Here is a 10390-nt window from a genome sequence, read left to right on the forward strand (position 1 = left end):
CCTGACCAACATGGTGAAACCCTGTCTCTACTAAATACAAAAAATTAGCTGGGTGTGGTGGTAGATGGAGGCTGAGGCAGGAGAATGGCTTGAATCCAGGAGGCGAGGTTGCAATGAGTTGAGATTGTGCCACTGCACTCCAGCCCGGGCAACAAGAGCAAAACTGTCTCAAAAAAAAAAAAAAAAAAATTAGCTGGGCATGGTGGCACGTGCCTGTAGTCCCAGCTGCTGGGGCCAGGGGTGGGGTTGGGTGCTGAAGCGGGAATATCACTTCAGCCCAGGAGAGCAAGACTGCAGTGATTCCTGATTGTGCCACTATACTCCAGCCTGGGCAACACAGTGAGACCCTTCTCAAAAAAAAAAAAAAACAATTGAAGTAAGTAAAACATAAATAAAGTGGGTTCCCAGACCATGGGGACTTTGAGGAATGTCTTCCACCAGCTCTGCACATCCACAAACTGCCGGCACCTCTCCTGCCCCCACCTGCTTCCTCTCAGTCCTGTGCAGGGGAATACTGTGGCTTTTGCCTTGCAATTAGGACTGCCAGATAAAGTATAGAACACTGGTTACATTTGAATTTCACATAATCAGCAGGGGTGCGGTGGCTCACACCTGTAATCCCAACACTTTGGGAGGCCAAGGCTGGTGGATCACTTGAGGTCAGGAGTTCAAGACCAGCCTGGCCAACATGGTGAAACCCCCATCTCTACTAAAAATACAAAAATTAGCTGAGTGTGGTGGTGCGTGCCTGTAATCCTAGCTACTCGAGAAGCTGAGGCAGGAGAATCTCTCGAACCCAGGAGGTAAAAGTTGCAGTGAGTCAAGATCATACCACTGCACTCCACCCTGGGTGACAAAGCAAGACTCTGTCTCAAAAAAAAAAAAAAAAAGCAGAAAGAAAGAAAATGTTTATTATAAATATGTCCCTGACCTCTTGCATACAAAACTATAATAAAACTATTTATTTATTTATTTTTTGAGACAGAGTCTTTCTGTGTCACCAACGCTGGAACGCAATTACATAATCTCAGTTCACTGCAACCTCCGCCTCCTGGGTTCAGGTGATTCTCCTGCCTCAGCCTCCTGAGTAGCTGGGACTACAGGTACCCGCTGCCACACTTGGCTGATTTTTGTATTTTTAGTAGAGACGGGGTTTCACCATGCTGGTCAGGCTGGTCTCGACCTCCAGTGATCCACCAACCTTGGCCTCCCAAAGTGTTGGGATTACAGGTGTGAGCCACCATGCCCAGCTGCCCTGTGCTTTCTCTTTTTTCTTTCTTTTCTTTTTTTTTTTTTTGAGATAGAGTTTCACTCTTGTCACCCAGGCTGGAGTGCAATGGTGCAATCTCGGCTCACCACAACCTCCCCCTCCTGGCTTCAAGCAATTCTCCTGCCTCAGCCTCCTGAGTAGCTGGGACTACAGGCGCCCACTGCCACACTCAGCTAATTTTTGTATTTTTAGTAGAGAGGGGTTTCACCATTTTGGCCAGGCTGGTCTCGAACTCCTGACCTCAAGTGATCCACCAGCCTCAGTCCCCTAAAGTGCTGGAATTACAGGTATGAGCCTCCGTGCCCGGCCCCATACTTTCTATGTCCTGAACGAGAAACACAGAGTGTCCTGCCTGCCTGTAACCCTGCCAGCTGCCTGCTTTCACTGCAGGCTTGAACCCAAGCTGTGGCCTTGTACCTTCCCAGGCACTCACAAAGTTGTTTAGGTTGTTGACTGAAACACTGAAAGATGAACCATGTTACTACATACATAGAAACTAGCCACTGCCCCGAGCCAAATTCCTTAAACCCATATAAACTCCATAACTCGACCCCTCATTCCGGGCAGACCCGGGCAAAGCATCTCTCTTCTCTCTGACCGTCTCAAGTGTGCTGCAGCCCTCTGCGTGCACGTTCCCCTAAGAAATGCTCTGGAGTCATCACCCTGCTATTTAATGCTTGTTTCTTTGGAATTCCAACTGGCCCCATCCTGGGAGAGTTTGGGGCAGTCCCTTTTGGGAATTTCCCTGCCACCACCTTTGGGACAACTCCAGACACAGTTCCATTGGACAGAACACCCAGTTAAAACGCTACTCTTTCCAAACTCCTTTGTAGCTCTAGGTGTGACAAACGAAGGTCTTGGCTACCGTGCTTCCTTCCGAAGGCTCCAGGTGAAAATCTGTGTTCTTGCCTTCTCCAACTTCTAGAGCCCTCCTGCACTCCTTAGGCCAAAGCAACTCCATCTTGGATGTGAATCTGCCATGTCTTCTGATGAACCCCTGTTCTAGGAACACCTGTAAGATTTCCAATTCATCTGTTGTTTCTTGACTAAGGACAGGTACTTACTGTAAATCCAGCTCTAATTATTCTATACATGCCTTCTGAACCACCCCTTCCCCTAGGGATAATGGCCCAGGGATCCATTATCTTGTCCCGCTATCTTCTGAGACATAAACATAGCTTCTGTTCATAAGCCCCTACTAAATGTTTCTTTCTTTCTTCCTTTTTTTCTTTCTCTCTCTCTCTCTCTTTCTCTCTCTTTCTTTTTCTTTTTTTTTCTTGAGACAGAGTCTCGCTCTGTCACCCAGGCTGGAGTGCAGTGGCGCAATCTCAGCTCACTGAAAGCTCCGCCTTCTGGGTTCACGCCATTCTCCTGCCTCAGCGTCCAGAGTAGCTGGGATTACAGGCACCTGCCACGATGCCCGGCTAATTTTTTGTATTTTTAGTAGAGACAGGGTTTCACCGTGTTAATCAGGATGGTCTCAATCTCCTGACCTTGTGATCCACACGCCTCAGACTCCCAAAGTGCTGGAATTATAGGCGTGAGCCACCGCGCCCGGCCTTAAATTTGTCTTTCTAAGAAACTAGGCCAGGCACATGGCTCACACCTGTAATCCCAGCACTTTGGGAGGCCGAGGCTGGTGGATCACCTAAGATCAGGAGTTTGAGAACAGCCTGGCCAACATGGTAAAACACCATCTCTACAAAAAAACACAAAAAATTAGCCGGGCGTGGTGGTGCACGTCTGTAATCTCAGCTACTTGGGAGGCTGAGGCAGAAGAATTGCTTGAACCTGAGAGGTGGAGGTTGCAGTGAGCCAAGATCGTGCCACTGCACTCCAGCCTGGACCACAGAGACTCCATCTTGAAGAAAAAAAAAAGAAAGAAAGAAAGAAAAGAAAGGGCTGGGCGCAGTGGCTCACGCCTATAATCCCAGCACTTTGGGAGGCTTAGGCAGGCAGATCATCTGAGGTTGGGAGTTCGAGACCCACCTGACCAATGTGTAGAAACTCCATCTCGGCCGGGCGTGGTGGCTCAAGGTTGTAATCCCAGCACTTTGGGAGGCCAAGACGGGCGGATCACGAGGTCAGGAGATCGAGACTACGGTGAAACCCCGTCTCTACTAAAAATACAAAAAAAAAAAAAAAATTAGCTGGGCGTGGTGGCGGGCGCCTGTAGTCCCAGCTACTCAGGAGGCTGAGGCAGGAGAATGGCATGAACCCGGGAGGTGGAGCTTGCAGTGAGCCGAGGTCAAGATCGTGCCACTGTACCCCAGCCTGGGCTACAGAGCAAGACTCTGTCTCAAAAAAAAAAAGAAAAAGAAACTCCATCTCTACTGAAAATACAAAATTAGCCGGGCATGGTGGTGCATGCCTGTAATCCCAGCTACTTGGGAGGCTGAGGCAGGAGAATTGCTTGAACCCAGGAGGCGGAGGTTATGGTGAGCCGAGATCACATCATTGCACTCCAGCCTGGGTGACAAGAGTGAAACTCCGTCTCAAAAAAAAAAAGAAAAACTTGTTGGGTCAGCCTGTTTCTTTAGCCTCTCAGCTTCCTTGGACTTTAGGGTAGATCTGCATAGACCTGCCCACACAAAACACTTGCTCATGGTCCCTTCCTCCACCTTCAAATCCCTCTGCCACACTTCTCCAACTCTCTCCCTCTCTCCTTCCATCCTCACGTCTCTTCTCTATTGCTGATCCTCCTGCCTCCCCCTTTTTTATTTTTCACTATCTAAGGACATAACTTTATTGGAAACAAGGAGTGGGGCGCAGAAGATGGCTAGGAGTCGTCTGCCTCCCTTTGGTAGAGATCACTGTGATTACACCTTGCCCACCTGGATAATCTAAAATAATCCCCCCATCCCAAGGTTCTTCACATCCACAAAAATCTCTTTCGTCACGTAAAGTGACATATTCACAGGTTCCGTGGATTGGGGTGTGGACATCTTTGGGGTGAGGGTCATTATTCGGCCAATCTCAGTAACCATCCTTTCTTTCCCAGACCTGTTATACCACTGTCCCTTTTGGCCTTGCCAAGCACAGTAACTAAAGGAGACTTTGGTCTTGGAGCTCCCCCAGAGAAGAACAAGCAACAGACTCTATCTCCAAGTTTGGTCACCTTCAGGAGTCATGAGCCAAGTCTCTCCCAAGAACTCAAGAACTCTCTCACTACATTTTCTCTCTCTCTTTTTTTTTTTTTTTTTTTCTGAGATAGAGTCTCACTCTGCGGCCCTGGCTGGAGTGCAGTGGTGTGATCTCGGCTCACTGCAACCTCTGCCTCCCAGGTTCAAGTGATTCTCCTGCCTCAGCCTCCCCAGTAGCTGGGACTACAGGCATGTGCTACCATGCTTGGCCAATTTTTGTATTTTTAGTAGAGACGAGGTTTCACCATGTTCGCCAGGCTGGTCTTGAACTCCTGACCTCAGGTGATCTGCCTCCCTCAGCCTCCCAAAGTGCTGAGATTATAGGCATAAGCCATCATGCCTGGCCTCTCTGGCAGCAGTGCCAGGACCTACTGGCAGAGTCTGTGGTGTAGCAAGTGTCTGGCCAGGAAGGAGATGTATATCTCTGCTTCCTGCAGCCCTCCCAGCTCTGGGGGATTCTTCTGGGGTAATATCTCCTCTCTTCTGGGGAGGTGGGGGCAAAGGCTCCTGCTGCAGACCTCATCTTCCCGATAAGGCTGAGGATGCCGACAATACCCTGCCTTTAGAGAGAGCAGCCTCACTCAACAGAGACCAGATGTGTTCATCAAAGGATGTGTAACAAATAGCTCAGGGGACACAGGATATGTCAAAGAATTGGCACCAGAGAGCATCTGAGAAGAAACTGTCACCTGAGAGCAGAGCTGGCTTCAAAGGGCAGGTGTGCTCGCCTGAAGTGCAGATGCGTGGAGTGTCTGGGAGCTGAGCTGGGCAGAGTGGCCAGAGCAGGGGTCTGTGTGGGGATCGTGGTGATGCAACAGGAGGTCAGATCAACAGGGCCAGGACGGCTAAGGGTGACTCGTTGAGTTTTGTTTTTCCCTAATGAAGCAGAAATGGAAAAAAAGGGGGAAAGCAATCGTGTGGACTTTATTCTGCAGGACAGACAGGTAGCCCGGGAGAAGACCTGCCAGTTGCACAGCTGGCTTGTTTCTGACATCACCTGTGGTCAGCAGCGCCACCAAGAGCCACCACCAGGGGGCAGAGGTAGGGTCATGGAGTAGACGCCTCTAGTTTTCGCCTGCCCAGGATGCCTTCACCCCTGCTTCCTTTGAGAAAAGTCCCTCTCCCACTCCAAGTGGTACTGACGGGGATCACACACATACACACACAAAACCTGGAGGCTCCTCTCCAGGGGCACCTGGCTTCTGCTCCAACCAGGTGAGCCCAATGCCTGCCCGAAGCCGCTTGAGTTGTTTACAAACCTGTTTAGTCCAGTTAAGCTAATTATACAATTATATCATTTCATTCTTATGTAAACTCATGAAATAGGGTAAAACAAAACAGAATTGTGGCTCCTGCATCAAAACAAAAATTTAACTTGAATATTTCCGAGTTACTAAAGCTAACGGTATGTATTGTTGAATGTTAGACAACTCAAAGAGATTGTGAAGAAGGTGAGGTCATAAAAATCCAGACAAATTTGCTCTTGCGTTATTTTACAGGTGTCTTTAAGACCTCCCGACAAAGAGAGATTCATGCTGAAAATAAAAGACTTTCACTTCATATCAAAAAGTTGGTGAATGTAGGCCATGAGCAGTGACTTACACCTGTAATCCCAGCACTTTGGGAGGCTGAGGTGGCGGAATTCACATGAAGCTAGGAGTTCGAGACCAGCCTGGGCAACAGAGTGAGACCCCATATTTACAAAAAATGATAATTATAAAAACTAGTTGGGTGTGGCGGTGCACACCTGTAGTCCCAGCTACTCAGGAGGCTGAGGAGACAGGATCCCTTGAGCCCAGGAGGTCAAGGCTGCAGCAAGCTATGATCCTACCACCGCACTCCAGCCTGGGTGACAGAGTGAGACCCCTGTCCCAAAACAAAACAAAACAAAACAAAAAAACAGGAAAAAAAATTTATTGTGATAAAATATACATAATATAAAACTTACTATTCTAACTATTTTTAAAGGTATAGTCTGTGGCATTAATTATATTCACAATGTGCAACCATCACCACTATTTCTAAAACTTCATCATCCCAAACAGAAACTCTGTAATCATTAAGCAATAATTCCTCATTCTCCACTTCCACTCTTCCCAGGCTCGGTAACTTCTTCTTCTTCTTTCTTTCTTTCTTTTTTTTTTTTTTTTTTTTTGAGACAGACTGTATCTCTGTCGCCCAAGCCAGAGTGCAGTGGCACGATGAAGGGGTGGCCTGCCCCTCCACACCTGTGGGTGTTTCTCATTAGGTGGAACAAGAGACTTGAGAAAAGAAATGAGATATAGAGACAAAGTAAAGAGAAAGAAAAAGTGGGCCCAGGGGACCGGCGCTCAGCACACAGAGGCCTGCACCAGTCTCTGAGTTCCCTTAGTATTTATTGACAATTATCTTTACCATCTTAGAAAAAGGGAAGTAGCAGGATAATAGGATCATTGTAGGGAGGTCAGCAGTAAGACATATGAATAAAGATCTCTGTGACATAAGTTTAAGGAAAAGTGTTATGCCTTGATATGCATATGCAAACATCTCCATAAACCTTTTTAGTGCATAAAGAGCAGCATTGTGCTAGCAAGTCCCACCTTTCGCCCTAAGGCGGTTTTCTTCTTTCTCAGTAAACAGAACATACAATTGGGTTTTACACTGAGATGTTCCATTGCCCAGGGACGGGCAGGAGACAGATGCTTTTCTCTATCTCAACCGCCAAGACGCTTCTTTCCTCTTACACTAGTCCTCCTCGGCACAAGACCCTTCACGGGTATCAGGCTAGGGGACGATCAGGTCTTTCTCTTCCCACGAGGCCATATTTCAGACTATCACATGGAGAGAAACCTTGGACAATACCTAGCTTTCCTAGGCAGAGGTCCCTGCAACCTTTGGCAGTGTGTGTATCCCTGGGTACTTGAGATTAAGAGAATGGTGATGACTTTTCACAAGCACACTGCCTTCAGGCACTTGTTTAACAAAGCACACCCTGCACAGCCCAAACTCCTTTAAACCTTAAGTCACCACAGCACACAGCTCTTGCAAGGACAAGGTTGGGGGTAGGGTCACAGACTAACAGCATCTCAAATACAGAACAAAATGGAGTCTCTTATGTCTACTTCTTTCTATATAGACACAGTAACAGTCTGATCTTTCTTTTCCCCACAGCACGATCCTTATTTTATTTTATTTTTTTCAGACGGAATTTCCCTCTTGTTGCCCAGGCTGGAGTGCAATGGTGCGATCTCAGCTCACCACAACCTCCACCTCCCTGGTTCAAGCAATTCTCCTGCCTCAGCCTCTGGAGTAGCTGGAATTACAGGCATGCACCACCATGCCCACCTAACTTTTTGTATTTTTAGTAGAGATGGGGTTTCTCCATGTTGGTCAGGCTGGTCTTGAACTCCCTACCTCAGGTGATCCGCCCACTTTGACCTCCCAAAGTGCTGGGATTACAGGCGTGAGCCACTGTGCCCGGCCACAGTGACGCGATCTTGGCTCACTGTAACCTCCCCCTCCCGGGTTCAAGCAATTCTCCTGCCTCAGCCTCCCAAGTAGCTGGGATTACAGGTGCACACCACCATGCCTGGCTAATTTTGTATTTTTAGTACAGATGGGGTTTCACCAGGTTGGTCAGGTTAGTTTCTAACTCCTGTTGGTCATGCTGGTTTTGAACTCCCCGACCTCAAGTGATTCATCTGCCTCGGCCTCCCAAAGTGTACCCGGCTGTTTTTTTTTTTTAATGGTTATTGTCTTGTTTTTCTAAGACCACCAGAGCGAGCACAAAAGAACCAGCAAGTAGGCAAAGGTCAGGCGCAAAACTGCTAGTTTATTTTAGCAACCTAAGGTGTGGAGAAGAAGTCTGTAGGCCTCCGGCAAAGAAGGACGGCAGAGTTCCCCTCCCCCAAGCTCTCGGACGGAGTTCCGACATCCCGACAGGACTGGGAAGCTGGGGAGTCCGCAGTGGCTCAATGGCGGAGAGCGGCTTTTCTAGGAGTGGGAGGGCAATAGGTGGGGCATGGGCGTGTCAGGGGCGTTCCACAGGTGCGACCAGTTAAATCTTGGTCTCTTCAGATTGACGTCACCTGGCGCATGCCCAGTTGATCTGCACCTTCCCGGGTGGCCGGCTGCATTTTCGCGTGCGCGCGGGAAGAGTTGGGGGGGGATGAAGAACCCCGAAGGGCACCATCTTGCCTCCGTTCGTCCAAACAGTTATTTCTTGGTGATATGTTAAACAAGGCATGGATTATTCATGCCTCCCCTTTTTAGACCATGTAGGGTAGCTTACTGACGTTGCCATGGCATTTGTAAACTGTTATGGCGCTGGTGTGCATGTAGCAGTGAGGACAACCAGAGGTCACTCTCATAGCCATCTTGGTTTTGGTGGGTTTTGGCCGTCTTCTTTACTGCAGCCTGTTGGATCAGCAAGGTCTTTATGACCTGTATGACCTAGGAATGCAGCCCAGTAGGTCTCAGCCTTAGTTTACCCAGCCCCTATTCAAGATGGAGTTGCTCTGGTTCAAACACCTGACACAGGGTTCAGCAATTCTTCCTTGGTTGTGGGATTAGACTCAGAGCAAGATTCCTGTTCCTTGCCTCCTCTGCCCACAGACACTGAACTGTCGGGAATCGACCAGGTCTTTTGGAGCAGTAGGCTTTCCAGGAGTTGTCCCAATAGGCCAGGACAGCCTGCATCTTCACGTAGCCCCTCTGCTCTTAAGCTCTCTCCTTCCTGCCACCTGGGGTGGTGGAAAGGGCATTGAGTATGGAGCAGAAATGACTTAGGTGTGAACCCAGCTCTGCCACTTCCTGACCGGCTGTGCTTGGGAAAGTAACCAAGCAACTGCGGAGCGCCCGTTTTCTCATCCGCAAGACAAGAGTGGTCTTTCCACTTAATTCAGAGGGCTGCATGAGGAGTAGACAGATAATGCTTTCACGGCTCCAGACACCCAGCGGGCTTTCAAGAAATGGGATGTTCCTTCTGATTCCCTCCCTCCAGGACCCTCTCCTTTGGCCCAGTCTCTAGTCCCCATTAATTACATCCCGTGGGTTGCGACCCCTTTAAGTCCGCCTTGGAGGACCCAGATCCAAAGTTCGGGCGACCCTCTAGCTGCTGTCTCTATGGTAAATACTCACTTCCGGCCGGAAGTTGCTGGCGGAGCTACTTCCGCCCAGAGGAGTAGGAAGCAACTGGAGACGTGTGCTTTGTCCTGTTGGAGTGGAAACCCGCTCTCGCCTCCTGGTGGTCGCCTACTCGCGGCCCGCAGGATGACTCAGGGCAGCCCTGGCCACAGTTCCGCCGCCACCGGCCCTAGCCTGCGGAGTTGGGCCCGCCCCGGGACGCTAACGGAGCTCTGCCGGTGAGCTGGAGGCACTGACCGGGTGACCAGAGACCCAGAGACCAGAGCCCCTCCACGGCGCCCGGGACTTCAGGGACGGCTCCTCCCATCGCAGCTAGGGCTTGGACGGGAGGCGACAAAAGAGAACTTAGTCGGCACACAGCCGCCGAAATTGGAATGAGGAGCTGTAGGGAGGCCCCGTAGCTAGCAGAAAAGCATTGGAGTCCCTGGCTGGGTTAGCCCAGGTTTCTAGGAGTGTGGTAAGCATCGAATGACTTTTGTCCTTTTAAGGCACATTATGTTACGTTTTCCCCAAGGTTTCAACAGAAGATGAGAAATATCCCCCGACGATTGGCTGAAAACATGCAGCAACCACTATTTTCCTGCTCCTCGTTGATGAGAGCATTGGAAGTGACGTCAGCGGGGGATCCAGGTATGTCAAGCATGGAGACAAAGTGTTCAGGGCAGATGGTCTCGGGAAAGGCTCCTGTGTTGTTGAACCCGCCAAGTTGTGGGTGCAGCATTGTACCAGGCAGCCCAACCCTGACCTAAAGTAAATTCCCGGGAGAAGTCTTTCCTGGGTTTTGAATTTGCAGTAACAGGTGTGAGCATTCTAGCAGCAGTTTGATGATCATGTATGATACTGCAAACAGGAC

The 10390-nt window shown here is 49.3% G+C and overlaps 1 protein-coding gene and 1 non-coding gene across 2 annotated transcripts; both read left to right on the forward strand.

The window, feature by feature from the left end:
* The first annotated feature begins 4749 nt into the window (after positions 1-4749).
* LOC113225103 lies at positions 4750-10383 on the forward strand. Its single transcript, XM_026455921.1, has 4 exons — positions 4750-4879; positions 5302-5454; positions 9395-9755; positions 10052-10383. The coding sequence occupies exons 1-4, from the start codon at positions 4750-4752 to the stop codon at positions 10284-10286; spliced, it is 879 nt and encodes a 292-aa protein (XP_026311706.1). The 3' UTR covers positions 10287-10383.
* On the forward strand, positions 10203-10389 carry LOC111534989. Its single transcript, XR_002729274.2, has one exon.
* Position 10390: the final 1 nt, after the last annotated feature.

The sequence above is a fragment of the Piliocolobus tephrosceles genome, chromosome 16 (genome assembly GCF_002776525.5).
Source record: "Piliocolobus tephrosceles isolate RC106 chromosome 16, ASM277652v3, whole genome shotgun sequence".
Taxonomy (NCBI): domain Eukaryota; kingdom Metazoa; phylum Chordata; class Mammalia; order Primates; family Cercopithecidae; genus Piliocolobus; species Piliocolobus tephrosceles.